General features: G+C 51.6%; 1 protein-coding gene across 1 annotated transcript in view; it reads left to right on the forward strand.

The window, feature by feature from the left end:
- The first annotated feature begins 6 nt into the window (after positions 1-6).
- The window catches only part of LRP4 (LDL receptor related protein 4), a 48155-nt gene continuing 30086 nt past the window's right edge, over positions 7-18075 (forward strand). Inside the window, exons 1-10 of the mRNA XM_029957533.1 lie at positions 7-70; positions 13137-13283; positions 14397-14513; positions 14793-14906; positions 15272-15388; positions 15705-15833; positions 16078-16197; positions 16606-16731; positions 17321-17446; positions 17638-17772. Coding sequence (XP_029813393.1) covers positions 19-70; positions 13137-13283; positions 14397-14513; positions 14793-14906; positions 15272-15388; positions 15705-15833; positions 16078-16197; positions 16606-16731; positions 17321-17446; positions 17638-17772 — 1183 coding nt within the window. The 5' untranslated portion in view covers positions 7-18. The remainder of the gene's footprint in view (positions 71-13136; positions 13284-14396; positions 14514-14792; positions 14907-15271; positions 15389-15704; positions 15834-16077; positions 16198-16605; positions 16732-17320; positions 17447-17637; positions 17773-18075) is intronic.

The following is an 18075-nucleotide window of genomic DNA, read 5'->3' on the forward strand; positions in this document are numbered from 1 at the left end:
GGCGGCGGCCGCTGCACCATGAGGCGGCCGTGGGGCGCGCTGCTGTTTGGCGCCCTGCTCTGCGCACACGGTAAGCGGCGCCGCCGCGCCCGCGCCGCCCGGCCCGCCGGGAAAGTTTGTCCGTGGGTCCGGCCGCTGCAGGACTCCCCTCCCGAGAGCCGGGCGGCGCGGGCTGGGGCCTGAGACCCCGCGCCCTCACTCCAAGCAGTGGCCCTGAGCGTGCTAGCTGGGGAGGGAAGCAGCAGCTCCGCCAGCCCTTCCAGCCGGACGGGGTCGGCCGTGGAGGAGCTCCCCGGCTCGGGTCTGGGCTGGGCTCAGGGAAGATCCGAGGCTCCCGCTCATCTTCCCCTCGCCGCTGTTTGAAGAGCTGAGGGCTGCTTCCCTTTCAGGTTAAGACACGGTCTCTGTGACCTTGGTACGAATGAATGTGTGCGAAGAAAGGGAGGCAGGGAAGGATGGTTGCTAAACCATAAATTGTAAAACTCCCTCCTTGCAGGGGCCGGGGGTCTCGGGCGGTTTGTGGAGCGGGGCTCCAGTGGAATCGGAATGTTTGGGCTCTGGGGATTCCTCTGTTCGGGGAACAGTTCCTCGGACTCCAGACCTTGCTCCCACCGAGGGTCTTCGGGTACTGCTTGCTCGCAGCATCTCCCCTTAGTGATGTTTTGGGTTCCCTCTTCTGGCTGCGACCAATCAGCTTGCTGCCCTAGATCCTTCCCGGTGGGGGAGAGCGGGCGTGGGGGGCGGGGGGGAACCCGGCTGGAAAAGGGGCAGAGGAGGGACATGGGGAAGAAACTGCTGGAAGGCTCCCGCAGATCCGTCCTGGCCGGGGTAGTTGCCGGGGGGGGGGGGGGGGGGGGGGGGGGGGGGGGGGGGGGGGGGGGGGGGGGTTGGCGGATATCACCGAACATCAGAAGGCAGCCTCCGGGTCCGCGCGGTGACCCTCGGGGGAGCTGGAAGGATGGCAGCAGAACTGCTGCTTCATCTGCTCCTTATTAATAACTTGTTTGGTGCCGGTGCGCAACTGTTGTGTGTGATCAGGGCTCCAGTGGAATCTGTGTCTCCGCAGCCTCCGAAGCACCATGGGTGTACCCCGTGATTTAGCAGCTGCCTCTAGTTTGTGCCCAAAGATCAAAGAACTTTGATCTTTGAACCCCAACCCTATTCAACCGGGGGTGGGGGGGGGGTGGAGATCCGAATTTTCTCAGTCTCGCAGCCGGGATGAGGGGGTGGGGCTCGGATTGGAGGGGTCTCCAGACCCTGGCCTTGCTTGCACCGATTGTTTCTTTAACGTTTGCGAGCTCGTGTGGAAGCTGTGCAGATTTCGGAACTTGCCTGGCAGGGCGTGGAGATGCCTGGGCACTCGTTTGAAAGATTGGTTTACCTTCCAAATCCAAAACAGAGTTCTCGTGTCTGTTATTTAAACTACCCGTGGCTTTTAAGCGACTTTTTCCATGCCCTCTCTAACGCCCACTGAGCTCTTTCTCTCCGCTCTCGGCTCTTCCTCTCCGCGTAGTAGCCTGGCCGAGCCACGTTCCTGCTCGCACTGTGCTCTCCCCCTCCCGGGCTCTCTCCTAGAAGGTTATTTGTAGCCTCTTTGGCGTGTCGGGACAGCGGCCCTACTGGGGTAGGAATGTAGCTGCTCTTCCCACCACATGGGCCCCTTAAAGGGACAGCTATGCTTTTTGGGGGGTTTCCCCCTCCGGGCTGCGAAAGAAGGGGATGGAACTTTCCTCTCGGCCCCCTGGAGGAAGTTTTGAAAAAGATCAAGGGAAATGGCAAGGCACTGGGAAAAAAAAGGGGAAAAAAAGACTAAAACGGATACCAACAAAACCAGCAAGGAGATTGTCGCCTTCTGCCCTAGGGAAAGGGGAGCTGGAAGGTTCTGGGCTGAGACTGGCCAAGAGAGTTTTATTGCTCCAGAGCTGTCAAAACTGCATACACTGCATCTGCACTGAGAAGGGGGGTAGAAAATTGTGTATGTTTAATGCTTCACAGAAAAAGGCTGGGAGGGTACTTGATAACTCTTTTGGGTTCTTTTTAAGGACAAAAAGTTTAACAGAAACTTCTGAGCATGGGAGACTTTCTATGCACATGCGTAAGGACACTCAGTGGTATGAAGATCTGAAGTTCCCCTGTCCTAACCCTGAACTATCCTTGGAGGTCTGGGGGAGGTAGGAGAGAGAGGATATATTCATGGTTCATCAGTGAGACTGAGCAGTTGCTCAACCAGAAATATCACCAGGAGGGTCCCTAAGACGATGTTCCAGGGGCTCAGGGGGAAGACTGTTTTATAGTAGGTCAATGACCACAGCTAGGATTGGATTCAAGACACTAAGGTTTAAAGGTACTTATTTGGATGTTGCCAGTCCTGTGGGCCTTTCCTAGAGCCTATGTGTTTGGCCCGAGCTAACACTCCAACCTTAAAGATTTTAGGAGGAAACTTGATTGCTGGTGATTGATAGCCCTGGCTATCTTTCTGCTTACTGTTGAGGTGAGGCCTCAGGCAGTCCACCACCACTGGAAGAATGGAAACCATGCTTGCTGTGGAGGTCTCTTCCAGGTAAGCAAAAAGCTGAAAATTCTGCCCAGGTGCGTAGGTAGGTAGAAAGCTATTTCTGAGACTGAGTACAAAGAAGTAGAGCTGAGACCGGTCTTTCCATCTACCTGTGGTCATGGTGCTTGGTTGGCCTTATCCCTCATCTCATTGGACTTGTGAAAGATGCTTGGCTTGTGACTGATTTTGGATTTCCTCTTCTGTCCCCTGTTGAATATCAGATAACATCTTTGGGACTGGCACATGGTATTAAGAATGACAGGTGCAAGGGAACCAGTCTGGCTGTGTCTGATACAGAACATGTTGGGCATGTCCATCGTCTGGGCCAGCAAAGAACACAGAAGGTCACAGAGGACGGGCTATTTGATAGGTCTTTGCCGACTCTTTATACTGATTGTTAATCTTGATCCCTAAAAAGAAGAAAAGTGGGAAGGATTGGCTATGTTGTTTCTCCTTGGAAGAGAAGAGCAATAGTAGAGGCTTCTTGAATAGGGAATTCAGGGACTCTGTGAAGAAGACGTGTCTTTTTGAATGATTAGGCACCACTCATAATTGTGAGACAGTTCCATGCCCATGGCGACTAGGTCTGTTAGCCTGTTCCCACAATCTCTACCTTCCTTAATGAATCCTAGCTGCAAGTTTTGCTACAGTTGCCTAGGTGTGGGGCATCTGGGCCCCAGACTGTATCTGGATTATCATCTCATCTTCAGCATCGGAAAGCCCTTCTCCCCTTCTCAGTGTGGTGGGATTCAGTGTCCCAGGAAAGACTTCCTGCTAACTGACTGGCTGGCGGAGCCCAGGTTTGGCCCTATAAATAGCTCTGGTGAATGTCTGTGGTTACCGCTTTCCATCCAACTTAGAGCTGATGGGGTCAGGTTCTTTCTCCCAAATACACTCAGGAGCATTCCCTAAACTGGGTTCTGCACCCATTCATTGGTTCATTCATTCAGCAGACACACATTTGCCAAGCACTATTCTGAATCACCACATATATAGTTCAGTGATGAAGAAGTACACACACCAGACACACCTGAGCTTAAATCTTGGCTTTGACGCTTCTTGGTGACCCCGTACAAAACACTTAATCTCCCTGAACTTCAGGGTTCTTACCTGTAAATGGGGGGGGGCATGCAGAGGTGGAGAAATAATAAATTGTCATGTGATACTATTATAAAAATTAAATGAGATAATAGTATATTCAAACCATTTAGCATAGACTGCTCTGTTTTACAGGCTTGGATAAAATGTTAGCTGTTTGTTAGCAAGTCTGCATAAGTAGATTAGAGATAGGTCTTCCCTCTAGACTATGGGAGAGAGGTGAACAAATCATTATACTTACTACAGTGTCATGTGCTGAAATGGAAGCTTAGCCCTTCATTTATTTCAGTGTTTTTGCTTTTCTCTTTTAAAGATCTTGCTCCTTCCCACTCCCTTCCCTGCCCCACCTTTGAAAATCTAAGGAAACCTAAGCATAGTTGCCTCCTGTCCACACTTCCGGAAAAGAGATCTGTTAAGCTATATCATGAGCTAGGGAGCCCACTCCACCTTAGTTCTCTGGGAGAGGTCCTAGGAGATGGGGTTTTCCTCTGGGGGCTTCCTTGTTAAAAGCTTGTGGTCAGGGATGTGGCCAGGCACCTCACTCTAAGGTTGCAGTGACCTGGCACCAGAGGTGCTGGCTGGGGTCTCTTGTAGCTGGAACAGTTTAGAATTCCAAGCTCTTCCTCCCACTGGCCTGGGAAAGGAGTCAGGCCCCAGAGCTCATAAGGTAGTAATTGCCCCAATTTGGGGGCTGGGCTGTTGCAGGGCCGCCTTCCTTCGTGACTACCGTCTTCAATCAGGAATCCTGTCAGTGTGCAAGGATAATTGATGCGGGTCTCAAGCCCATGAGTCGCCCCCAGCCCTCAGCTCCTCCACCCCAAAGTTTGACCCCTGTTGTCTCTTTGTTTCTTCCTTTTAAGTTGGTGCCAGTGATGTCATGTTTTTGGGGGCTGCAGAAAGTTGACCGTAACCAAGAGCAGCCGTTAAGAAGAGCTGATTTGCTGGCCTTCCTGGCAGTCGTTTGACTCCATTTTCTGTTCTGCATTTTTGATTTAGCAAGAAGCAAACATCTGAGGTGCCCTTGGGCACGTCTTATGCCCTTTTGAGCAGACTTCATTCTTTCACTGCACTTAGGCACTCCCATCGCTGAGTGGATGGACTGTAAGCATCCCTCACACTCGTTCCCTAGCTCATTTGGGTCCGAGTGAGGCAGGGAAGGGCCCCCGCCTGAGACCCAGCTGGGGAAAGCCTTGCTGGGACTTGCTGCAAGCCCTGACTTGGCCTACAGGAGCTCCCTCCCTCACCTCTGCGCAGAGCCAAGGATCTGAGCTGCGAGCAAAGCCAGAAACAAAAGACAGGGAGCAAACCTCCCATCTGGCTGGGAGGCAGCGACACAAAGGTGCTGCTGCATAATTTATCACCAGAGGTTTTTCTGGGGCCTGGAAGCTCCTGGGCTCTAGGCAGAGCCTTTTTGGCGGAGAGGGACTCTCCCCCTGTGTGGGTGTCCTGTCGGGCAGGTAAGGAGTAGGATACTGGGAGAGACACCTGATTAGCACGTGAAATAAAGCTTGGAGATTGTAAGTGCCTCTCCAGGCTCAGCAGCTCCATTTCCTGCCAGGACTAACCGGGCGGGGGTGGGGGAAGCACTCCAAATGTTCCCTTAGTTGGCCCCAGCCTTGGGAGCCCGACTGCCACCACCTTTTGGGTTTGGCTGAGGACAAGAGATAGTTTCTGTGTTGGGTCGACTAGAGCCTTCTGGAAACCAAATACAGATGCCAGCTTATAATATTCATAAGCCTTGCAAATAAGAAAGGGGAGTTCTTTTTACCTTTTCCCACTCCCTCAACCCTCCGACACCCCAGGCTGTTTAAACAAGAAGTTTCAACTATAGGCTCAGAGAGGCAGTCAACGTGAATGGTTCTAAAATGTATCTCCCCCAAATGAGAATGTGTGCTCTTCAGGGAATAATCGCTGGTAACCATTTTTACATCACAAACTGGGACATGTGGTCTAAATAATACAAAGGTACTTGTGGGGCAGTTTAACATTTAAAAAGCTTTTGCTATATCCCTGGCATTGCGGTATTTACCATCTTATCACATGTTTACCCCTCACAGTGTCCTTATGTTAGGTTCCTGTCTTACAGATGGGAAACTAAGGCTCAGAGCAGTTTATGTCATGGTGCTAGTGCATAGTGGACCCGGGATTTGAACCCAGAGCCTAAGCTGTTAAGCTTCTAACCCATACTGCCCCTTAGTATGGAATATTTTATATCCAAACTATTAAAAAAAATCTAGTTTGAGACTATCTATATTTTATCTTAGACTTTTCTGTTTTCATTCTTCAGCTCCTCATGGAATCTTCATACATAAAGAATTACTTTGCTGAGCTTTGATGGAGGAAGGCTTTAAAAAGCTCCCAGGAGGGGAGATGAGGTTTGTGGCTCCTGTGAAGCCATGTGTTATTGTGTGGAACTTGTGTTTTGAGAGGTAGGGGAAGAGGAAGGCAGCATTTTGAGCAGCCCCCTCACAGAGCACAGCCACATTCAAGGTCTGTCGGATTTGTGAGATCTGACTGAGCTGCTGGGCAGGGTAAGTAGACTTTTGAGAGCCTGGATGGAGGCAGCCTGGTATCATAGCTATGTCACAGGGTTGAGAGAAAGGAGACATCTAGATGAAGATGATGGGGTTAACAATAAAAACAATAGGGGTGCCTGGGTGGCTTAGTTGCTTAAGCATCCAACTTCAGCTCAGGTCACAAACTCGTGGTTCGTGGGTTCGAGTCCTGCATAGGGCTCTGTGCTGACAGCTAGCTCAGACCTAGAGCCTGTCTTCCGATTCTGTGTCTCCCTCTCTTTGACCTTCCCCTGCTCACACTCTCTCTCTCTCTCTCTCTCTCTCTCTCTCTCTCTCCCTCTCTCTCTCTCTCAAAAATAAACATTTAAAAAACAATAAAAACAACAACAGCAACAGTAATAGCTGCTTACTATGTACTTCATGTGTATTATTTCATTTAAACCTCCCAGCAACCCTGTGAAATAGGTACTCTTCCTGTTACAGTACAGGAAGTGAATTCATTTCTGAATTGCTCTGTGATTTAGGTTCTGAATGCTCATTTCTATACTTGCCTCTTAGGAATTGGTTGATGAGAAACGAGGCAAGGGCAAAGGATACTGTATACCTCGACCTCCTCCAGAGAAAGGCAATAATAATGCAGGACTCTTGCCACCGTACTCTTGTCCACCTCTTCCTGTGGTCATTCACACCACCAGCTTAACCCTTGGGGCTGGCACTGTAGCTTGGCCCACAGTAGGGTTTTAAGACAGCTCAAGCCCTGAAAAAGCAGGGCTTAAACGTGGGGTGGCTGGATGAGACAGTTCTGGGTGAGTCAAATTCTATCTTGCTATAGTAATACAAGAGCTACGGTTCACCGAGAGCTGAGTACGTGCCAGGCGTTATGCTAAATGCTCTTTATGAATTAACTAATTTAGTTCTTATAACGTACATGTGAGATAGGGGCTATTCTTATCCTGATTTTCCTGATAAGAAAGGTATAAAGAGATTTAAATAATATGCCCCGTGTCAGACAGCCAGGAACTAGCTTAGTTTTTGTTCCCGTGCTCTTGACATTATGTCCTCTGCCTCATAACTTTGGAGGCTGACCATTAAGAACTTTTTTTCCATGGTTAAGAGTGGAAAGAGCAGGGGTGCCTGGGTGGCTCAGTCAGTTAAGCCTCCGATTGCGGCTCAGGTCAGATCTCACGTTCGTGGGTTCAAGCCCCACATCAGGCTCTGTGCTGACAGCTAGCGCAGAGCCTGGAGCCTGCTTCTGGTTCTGTGTCTCCTTCTCTCTCTGCCCCTCCCCCTCTCATGCTCTGTCTCTCTCTGTATCAAAAATAAATAAAATAGTAAAAAAAGAAAATTTTTTTTAAAAAGAAAAGAGTGGCAAGAAAGGGCTGAACTTGATGGGACCAGTAATCATGTGTCTGATGCCACCCCTTACGGATGCGGCCCACTAGAAGAAGACTTCACTGCGTAGATTTTCAAACTAGATGAGGCTGGCCTCTAGGGATTTAGGGGCAGAACTAAGTAGAATCATAGCATGTCAGCAAGTGAAAGGAACTCTTGTTGGAGAAGGGAGTGAACTTAACCTGGATAAGACTAGAATGCCACCTTAAGAAGAAGATTCCTGTTTTCTTCAGTAAAGATTAGGTAGGAAATAACTACTTTTATTTCTGATATTCTGGGCCTCTCTTTTCCTTTGACCCCAAACTCTCACAAGACTCTAGCTGACTATATCATTCATTCATTCATTCATTCTACAAACCTGTGTTGATCAACTACTACATACCAAACACTGAACTATGCATGGCAAATACAAAGACAAAACTCTGTGTTACACAGTTTCAACTGCCAGGAGGCTTATTATGGTCTGTTAAGTGAACAGCAATCCCACCAGTGGGCTAAATGCTACCATAAGAGGAGGCACAAAGGGCCTCTGGAGCAGACCAGGGCCTTTTAATTCATCTGGGGCCACATGGGTCCAGGTGGGGCAGCTTCAGAAAGGGGTTCACTTCCTGGCCTCCTCCTACCAACCGTTTACCTTTTTTGGTGTTGGTTCTGATGTTTTCTGTGCATTCCCTGTCCTTTGAAACATGGACTATTTTCTAGGCACCGGGAGTTCTCCCGATTCCAGGTGTCTCATGGATGAGGTGAGATCCATTTCCAAGTGGCCCCTTGCTGCCACCCCTGTTAGTTACGCCATTTTTGTCTTGCTACATAGGCATCCCTTCAGTGAGAGACACTGCCCACTGCCCAAGAAACTGAAATCAGTGGATTGGTCCCTTGATTGGCGTGGGTAGAGTTTAGGGTCATTTCAAAGAACATATCTTCATTAAGTAAGGTTTATATCCTCACCATTGCCACCAGTGGACAGGAGGAGAGAGGAGAGCTTTGGTGTGTTACAAGAAAAGCCCTTCTCTGATATGAACGATGGTTCTTCCCTTTCTGTTGCAATCCCTTCCCCACTGGCAGCCGTCCTCTCCCAGCACTCACGGGACACTCCTTCAGCCTTCTCATGTCTGGTTCAACTTGAAAAAGCTGCTTTGTAGCTGTATATCGTCACTGTCCACCTTGGCCCTCTACGTGACAGGTGTGGTCTCCCTTTAGTTGAGTGTTCTGTGGGATGGTAGAGAACCGTGCCTCTCTAACCTTGAATATCATCCGTGTCATCTGGGAGGCTGGTTGAAAGTCCAGATTCTGAGGTCACATTAAAAGAATACTGGTCTCAGGGTAAGAATGGGGCCACCATTCCAGCTGTCTGACTTGCCCCATGACTTTGGCCAAAGCAGGTGACCTCATCTCTTAAGTGGGGCCTGCAGTAACTACCTAGGGTTCTCGTAAGGATTAAAGGTGAATACAAGTGTATATGCAAAAGCAGTTTGCAAACTCTAAATTATAACTGTAAAATATAATTCTTTGTTATCAGAAGCCCAGATTTTTTTTGGACCAACACAACACTGAGGCACTGGTTCAACAGGCTGGGGCTCCAGACTGTCCCTGTTTTGATTAATTTACCTTAGGGCAAGAGACACTGCTCTTTAGCCTGAGCAGTAACCAGAAGGAAAGGGTCACTGCTTGAGATCCATAAACTCACTGTGTATTTGCTAATGGAGATTGTGTAAAGGAGAGGGATCCTGAAGCCCCAGTGTTATAAATTCCCCTTTTTGACCTCAGGGTTTTGGAAATTCTCATAATAGCAATACCGCTTATTGGGAGGCAGTGTAATGAAGTGATTAAGCGCGGAGGCCCTGGGATCAGTCTGCCTGGGTGTGAATGCTGGCTTCAACCCTTAGTACCGGTGTGACCTACTAGCAGACGTCATTTCTCTGTGTCACCTCCCAGGGTTGTTGAGAGCATTCAATGATGTAGCATATAGCGTATGAAACGCACTTAGGAAAGTATTTGAAGAGCGCCCGGTAAGTACGTACTTAGTAAATGATGGTTGTACTATTATGAATCTTTTGTCATGTACAAGTCCTGTGCTAAGAAGCCATTTTCATGGATTCCCATCTTATGGATGAGGAAACTGAGGCTCAGAGACCTTAAGCAACTTGCTGGAAGTTGTAGAGTTGGCGGTAGAAACAGGATTTGAACTCTAGTCTCTCTGACTCCAGAATCTGTTCTCTTCACTGCAAAGATAACACTGTACCTGGTGTACCAAATGGATGTTTCCCTTCTTTCCTTCAAAAGAAAGCAGTGGGTCATTGGTAAGGTGGCCAAGGCAAGGGGAATGAGGTGTAAGTAGTGGGATTTCGGTTAGCCTTCCAGGAAGACCCTATGAGCACATTCACATGTATCCCCAAAGCTGGAAGACCTGCCTGTCAAGGGGAGGGAACACTTGGGGAAAGATCTTTTCATTGTTGAGTTGTGTTAGGTCAAAGGGTTTGAGTCCCTGAAGGCTGAGGGAGTGTGGCTGTAAACAGCTTTCAAGACCAGAAGCACAGCTGAGGACCCTAACTTCACACTTTCCAAAGTGAAGCCTGCCAGCGCCCCCCCCCCACACTCATTTGTTTCCTTTCTTCACTCACCATTCTTTCTGTGGAACAGGGTTAAAAGCTGTCCTTTTTACTCACAGCCTGGACTTGAGTGAAAAGGCAGAATTCCACCTCCGGGGATCCCCGAGGGGCAGCGGTTGTCCAGAAGAGCTGGCTTTCTGGAGGATGGTGTGTCTGCTTACCGTATGAAATCCCAAGCCAAGGGTCTGCCTGATGGTGGCTGCCTGACCTTCCCGTGCTGACGTTCAGATGTTGCTCTGACATTCAGGAAGTCCTGGCTTGCAACTAACTTGATGCCCACCCAATGGAATGCTTTGTTCCTGAAGTCTGCTGGGGGAAAGCCGGACTTCTTTTATCCCTCAGCCAAAGATGGGTGTGGGGCCCTAAAAAGAAAAAAATCAACCAGGGACTGAAGGCTACTCTACCTTCAATATTCTTTTTGACTTGCACGCAGCACCAGGATACTGCTATTCTTTTTTTTTTTTAATGTTTATTTATTTTTTGAGAGACAGAGACAGAGAGTGAGCAAGGGGAGGGCAGAGAGAGGGGGAGACAGAATCTGAAGCAGGCTCCAGGCTCTAGCTGTCAGCACAGAACCTGATGAGGGGCTCAAACCCACAACCGGCGAGATCATGACCTGAAGTCGTCTGCTTAACTAACTGAGCCACCCAGGCGCCCCATGATACTGTTATTCTTGATCTCCTAATCCTGGTGCTCAGGTTCTTAAAATCAAGGCTTTTTAAAAGGAAAAAATTAGTCCCTGCATCTCCCACATCCCACACCCCCAGCTTGCATTTATTGAGCATCTTTGGTATGCCAGGGCACGAGGTTAGCTTTGTGCAGTTTATCGGCTGCTCTCGTTCTTGTGGCCTTTTCACAAATGAGGAAATGGAGGCTCGGGGAGCTAAGTGACCTGTACGAGGTCACACAGCTGGTCAGTGGGACCCAGTCTGTCTGCCCAGGTCCAGGGCTCCTTCCTCTCCCCTCTCCCCAGACCCCTTCATCCTCTCTGCTGTCATCACCCCTGGCCCTGAACTCCGCGTTGGGACAACTCTGCTCCCTGCTGTGTTCTTAACTCCTATTGACATTTGGGGCCGAGGATGTCATTGTTGTGGGAGCCAGCGCAGCATCCCTGGCTTCTACCCACTAGATGCCAGAAGTACCGTCAGTCGTGACAACCGAAAATGTCTCCACACGTTGCCAAATACCACACACGCAGCCCTGGGAGGAACAACTGTCGCTGGTTGAGAACCACTGAGTTAGTCTTATCCTTCCTCTTCACCATCCCCCCCTGCGAAGGGGATCTGCATTTTGGGAGGCCCGCTGAATGGAGTACTTTGGAATACATAGTCTTTGTGGTTTTATCCAGCCAGAGTTCCTGAAAGTGGTGCCTATAGCTGTGATGAGCTGGTCATACTCCAAAAGTTGCTCAAGGTCTGAGTGAAACAAGCCCCTCCCTTTTTTGGTGCTTTCAGAATAGGCCCAAGGGGCTGGGGCTGGGGCGGGGCAGCTGGGTCTTCAGTGCTTCCCTGAAGAAAAATCCTCTGTTCTTCACTTGCAGAGAGACCTGGACAGACAGGAACCCTGGGCTTGGAGTAAAGCCTTCCTGTGAAGTATAGAAATGCTACACCCCTCATACGGATTCCTTTGTTTTCCACAGGAAATCTGGCATCTTTTCTAGGGCAGCCAATTCCCTTAGCTTGTGGTGGGGGGCAGGGGGGTCTCATTTGAGGATCTGGTGAAATCTGTGATCCAGAATTACTCCAGAACATACATTTTGCCTATAGTTTCAACAGTTGTCTAGTCTCAAATGCTAGCCATCTACCCATCCATCCATCCATCCATCCATCTATCCATCTTCAGGTTAGGAACCCATGCCTTATGCTCACACTTACCCTTGGAGGTTGAAGTGGAGAGGGAGGGCTCCAGGGCTCTCTCCTTGCTTCTAGGTGGGGGGGATGACAGTACACCCTTTCATTCTGGGTCCTAAATCCTTCCCTGTTCCCGCCTAGCCTGAGGGCAGGGCCCAGCTAAGGGGAGGAAGGGGAGAAGAAAGCAAGGGGGGAGAGATGAGCAATGAGCAGTGGCCCCCTTCTTTCCCAGCTGCAGCAGCCCAGCGGGTTAGATGAATGTGGGGAGGGGGAAGAGTGACCCTGGCAGAACCCTTTGTTCCAACTGAGGCTGGAGCAGGGGCACTGAGCCATTCACACGCCATCCCAGGGCATCCTGCTGGGCATGTTGGGGAGGGGGCACAGCAGCCGGTCATGGGACTTGGCCAGGCAGATAGCTTGATACTCAATAGGGAAGGCCAGCTGCGTGCTGCTGAGAGGGGGGAGGGGCTGCTTCTGCCATCCTTCCTCTAGGCAGTAGCCTGTCCCACAGACGGGAAGGCTCTGACTGGTCCCTCCCCCTGGAATCCCAATTCCTCTGGTCTCCCTCCTTAAAGGTGAGCTCTGACCTGGAGACTCACAACAGCTTGTATTGCTTCCTGCACCCCTGTGTGGGTTCCCTATTCCAAAAGGGTCTCCAGCATTTTAATTGCATTATTTCTTGCCCTCCCTGGCTAACAGCCAAGGGACTGGTCCTGGCCAGATGCAAAAGCATCCATCTCTCAACCTAGCTTTGGAGGGAAGGGTCTTGAGGTCTCATGGCATCACCCTTTCTGTCCCCTGCTCCTTTTCCCCAAGGGCACCAACTCCCTGAGTGGCATCATTTATCTCTTGTCTCTTGGGGTTACTAAGCAAAAATCCCTGTCATAGAAGGGGTACCTGGCCTGCTTATGAACTCAGGATCACAGGTGATCTTCGTGACTACTAGTGTCTTGGAAGACGGGGAAGGCATGATTGCATGATCTGCATCTCCCCGTGGTATCCCTGTGACTCTCTTGGTGACAGTGCCCCTAGACGGGACTCCTCTACTTTACTCTCTAGAATGGGCTGTGGTCAGGTGGGAGCTGAGCCCTCACTGGTTCCTCTCCTCTCTGCGCAGGGCTAGCCAGCAGCCCCGATTGTGCTTGTGGTCGGAGCCACTTCACATGTGCCGTGAGCGCCCTCGGCGAGTGCACCTGCATCCCCGCCCAGTGGCAGTGTGATGGAGACAACGACTGTGGGGACCACAGCGATGAGGACGGATGTAGTAAGCACCTCCCCTCCCAGCTGGGGAGTGGTGGGAAATAGCGGGAGAGGGTGGGGACCTGTGGCCGAGGGTCTGATGAATGTTTTGTGCTCTTGCTGTGTCAGACACAGAGTGTTGGACTCCTGTGAGGGTGACAATATTGACCGATGGGCAGTTTCTTCACAATAAATAGGGCTTCAGTCCTCCCGTGTTTCCTATATTTCCATGCATATGTGTCCAATTAAACAAACTTTGTGACAACTATGGAAGAAAACACCCTTGAAACTATAGACAGTTTCTTTAAATGGATCTATTTATGGGAATATATGTGTGTTTTTGTGCATATTTGTGCATTTTTAATGTGTGTGCTATATGTGGTTGCAGATTATTTGTGTGTTTCTTACGTTAGTATTCTGTATAATCATATCTTTTTTTAATAGTATAAATTTTAGGAAATCTTATATTCTCTTTAAACCTTCCTTTTGCCCAGTATAGTAATATAGGCGCAACAGGCTAGGGTCTCCTGCCTCGGATCTGCTGAGCCAGCTGTCTGGGTTTAGGGGTACAACCTTAGCACCTATGTCTTAAGGTGGCTAATTAGTCCAATAAGATTGAAGCTACAACCTGGACCTTGTTAACCCTAACCAGTTCAGCTAATTGTGATGATAAATGGTTCCCCTTTCATGTAGCACTGTCATGTGCATTATCTCAAAAGACCTCTGTGAGCCAAGTGTAATTACACCCATTGTACAGTCAGGCAACCTGTAGCTCAGAGAGGGTAACTGACATGCTCGGCGTGCTAAGTAATGAGTTCTGAGCTGGAAATTGAGCCCAGATGTGTTAATCATCATTTAACAAGAAGGGCAAAAAAATACACCTCTTTTTTCTTGCTCGTGTTTCTTTTAGTGGTTTTGAGTTCCTTGGGCCGCCCTGCCCTGTGACCCCTCGCCACCGTTCCCTGCTAATACTCTAGCTGTGGTTTCTGCTTAGCTCCTCCATCAGGCATGGAGTCTGTGAGGAAGGACTGTGCCTCACACGGGGAGGTGTGGGGTGAGGGGTGTTGGCAAAGGCTTTCCAGCCAAGTGGAGCTTGCCTCAGACTGAATCCCTGTTACCTTCTCTTCCTGGGACTCAGTGCTGCCTACCTGTTCCCCTCTTGACTTTCACTGCGACAATGGCAAGTGCATCCGCCGCTCCTGGGTGTGTGATGGGGACAACGACTGTGAGGACGACTCAGATGAGCAGGACTGTCGTGAGTGCTGGTGGCGGGTGCCAGGCGGGCTCCCTAGGGCTCTGTGGGGAAGGGGTTTTCAATCGGAAAATGATGCCCCAGGCCCATGTCACCTCTTGGGTCTCAGCCCTTTGCCCCTCCTTTCACCTCTCCTCTTGGTTATATGAGCCCGAGAGACAGCCATCTGCTTCAGATCCCTCCGTGCAGAATAGAAATGACTGCTCTGTTCCGTGGGGCTTTCTGGTGGGCCCCCTGCCCCCCAGCCCCATCTTCAGCCTCCTGACTGCTCTGTGCCCACAGCCCCTCGGGAGTGTGAGGAGGACGAGTTCCCCTGCCAGAATGGCTACTGCATCCGGAGCCTGTGGCACTGTGATGGTGACAATGACTGCGGAGACAACAGTGATGAGCAGTGTGGTGAGTGGAGCTCTGGGGAGGTGGGCGGAGTGGCTGCTGGTGGTCTGGCCATGGTGGGGAAGGGCAGCAGTGGCTCTAGCACTGCCACACCTGTGACTGCCCAGACATCTGGAGCAGCTGGAGGAAGGCGGGAGGGGCAGAGCAGTCCAGACCCTCCCCCTGATGCACTGCGCACCACCAGGGGAACAGGAACCCAAAGTCCATTCTCTCCAGGGTTGCGGCTTTACCCAGTCTGCACCAAATCTATGGTGTCTTCCAGAGACTGAGTCAGACCCGCAGGGGTAGTGAGGGTGGGAGTTGGGGAGGATCGTAGGAGGGTGGCCTGTCAGGCTCCCGCAGGATTGCTGTCCCATTGCATCCCCCAGACATGCGCAAGTGCTCTGACAAGGAATTCCGCTGCAGTGACGGAAGCTGCATCGCTGAGCACTGGTACTGCGATGGTGACACCGACTGCAAAGATGGCTCTGACGAGGAGAGCTGTCGTGAGTGGCCCCAGAACTCAGGCTGGAGCAGGAGGCAGCATCCCATAGGCCGGAGGGGTGCATGCACATTGGGCCAGGAGGGTGGGCTCTTCAGAAACCCTTCCTAGTAGGCTGAGCTAGGCTGGGTGGGTTCCCCAGGCACAGAGGGGGGTGTTCTTTGGGTCCAACAGCATACGGGAGTGTCACAGGGCCATCCCAGATGAAACCTGCTTTCCTTGCCTGAACTGTCTTCTGCCTTCTTGGAGGAGTCTGGGCCTCTCTACTCTGTCTGGGCCTGAGTGTACGCCCCTCCCTCTCCCCGACGCCTGCCTTCCAGCCTCCGCAGTGCCAGCGCCCCCCTGCAACCTGGAGGAGTTCCAGTGTGCCTACGGCCGCTGCATCCTCGATATCTACCACTGTGACGGGGATGATGACTGCGGGGACTGGTCTGACGAGGCCGACTGCTGTGAGTGTTCTGGCCAGCGGGGCGGAGCCGGGAGGGAGGGAGGCCAGGCCCCGAGGAACTCATGGGGTGGTAAGGCACAGGTGCCAGCTGGGGCAGGAGCTCAAGGGAGGAGTTTCTGGATTCCCTGGTCCCTGTTGGGGGAGGAGCCCTGGAGGAGCTGGGTGCTGGGGCCGAGCTTTCTGCTCTGCTGTGGACACTGTGTTCATGGACTGGCTAGAGACAGAGGTCTGTCCTGTCCCCCCAGCCTCCCACCAGCCCTGCCGCTCAGGGGAGTTCATGTGTGACAGTGGCCTGTGCATCAACGCAGGCTGGCGCTGTGATGGCGATGCGGACTGTGATGACCAGTCTGATGAGCGCAACTGCAGTGAGTGGGGGCCATGTCCAAAGTCTGGGTGGGCTGTCGGGAAGGGGCTTGTAGAGCCAAAATGACCACTGTTGATAAAGACAGACTGGACAGGACTGTCAATGTACAGTGGTGTAGGTTGAGCATGGTGCACATGCGCTATGTCCAAAAGGAGGCCAGTCATACGGGAGACTTATCTATTCTATAATTGTATAGATTTGTATATTCATCATGGCAGTTTGCTAGCAGATGGCGGTGAGGCATCTTGAGGAAAGGCTGCCTTTTTCCGAGTTGCACAGGGATGCCATTCAGAACAATTGTGATAAGGAGACTGGCGTGGGTGCTGCCACGAAGTACATTTTGGGTTGGCTGGGTGGAGCTTTGGGCCAAAATGGGGCCAGCCTCTCATGAGGCCTTTGCTTTGCCCAGCTGTCTCCATGTGTACAGCGGAACAGTTCCGCTGTCGGTCAGGCCGCTGCATCCGTCTGTCCTGGCGCTGTGATGGGGAGGACGACTGTGCAGACAACAGTGATGAAGAGGACTGTGAGAACACAGGTGAAGCACCCTGGGGTACCCCAGGCCCCTTACCCCCAGTTGGATTAGAGAACAGGGCTGGAAAGATGGCGTTACTGCTGCCATCCCAGTCAGGCCACAGTGATGCTTTAGTCCGATCCTGCCCGTGGCCTGATGTTGCCTGCCCTTCTCGTTACCAGTGTCAAATCCAGGTGCATCTGTTAACCTGCTGCAGCCTTACGGCGTGGACCACAGTAGCAGCAACCTCTCAAATTCTAGCCCGTACATGGCCTGTTGCTCTGGCCCTAGTGAGCAGAGACCATTCTCCGTGGCTGGCATCCCCCACCACCCTAGCCACGCCAGGTGCTGGACACACAGACACACTCTGTCATTCTGTCCCACGTCCCTCACCATCCCACCATGGTGTCCCAGGGAAGAGAATGAATGTAGACCTTCAGCCAGCCCTGTCTGAGCTGTTTCCTGCCTTGGACCCCAACCCTCCCACCTTGAGTCTCCTCTGTCTCCAGCTCGCCCTAGAAAATGACAGGCTCCCATCTTTCTGTTGACCCAAGCCCTGCCCTGCTGTGACCTGCCTCTCCCTCCCTCCCTGCTGCCCTCCCTCCCTCTCTAGGAAGCCCCCAGTGTGCCTCAGACCAGTTCCTGTGCTGGAACGGGCGCTGCATCGGGCAGAGGAAGCTGTGCAATGGGGTCAATGACTGTGGTGACAACAGTGACGAAGGCCCACAGCAGAACTGCCGTGAGTGTCCCCGGCGGGCGGGCCTGGCCCCTGGTTTGTGGCTGAACCCCACCCATGTGGTTCAAAGAGAATCCTCCCTAGGGATTCTTGCAGCCTCGGGAGCTATTCTTCATGGTCCAGGTGGAATGCCAAGTTGGCTGTCTGGGGGAGGATTCTGGGCTCAACTCCCATCTCTGGCTTGGCTGGCGCAGGGCCTCGGACGGGCGAGGAGAACTGCAATGTTAACAACGGTGGCTGCGCCCAGAAGTGCCAGATGGTGCGGGGGGCGGTGCAGTGTACCTGCCACACAGGCTACCGGCTTACCGAGGATGGGCACATGTGCCAGGGTGAGCTGGGGCCTGGTTCGGAGCAGGGGCAGGATGCTGGGCAGGGGCAGTGGACAGGCAGCTGTGTTTCCTCTGGGTCAAACATCTGATGGACATGACCTCCTTCATCCTCACCCTAGGAGGTGGGGACCGCCCCTTCTGTTTCGCAGATGGGGAAACTGAAGCTCAGAGAGGTTAAGTAACTTACTGATGGCCACAGAGTTGATGTTCCAGCCCAGGTCTCCATAACCTTAACCGCTTATATAGCCTTCTGACTAGGCCTGGAAAGTAGATGGGTATGTGGGCCAGGAAGCAACTAGTCAG

Source organism: Suricata suricatta, chromosome 11, assembly GCF_006229205.1.
Source record: "Suricata suricatta isolate VVHF042 chromosome 11, meerkat_22Aug2017_6uvM2_HiC, whole genome shotgun sequence".
Classification (NCBI taxonomy): Eukaryota; Metazoa; Chordata; class Mammalia; order Carnivora; family Herpestidae; genus Suricata; species Suricata suricatta.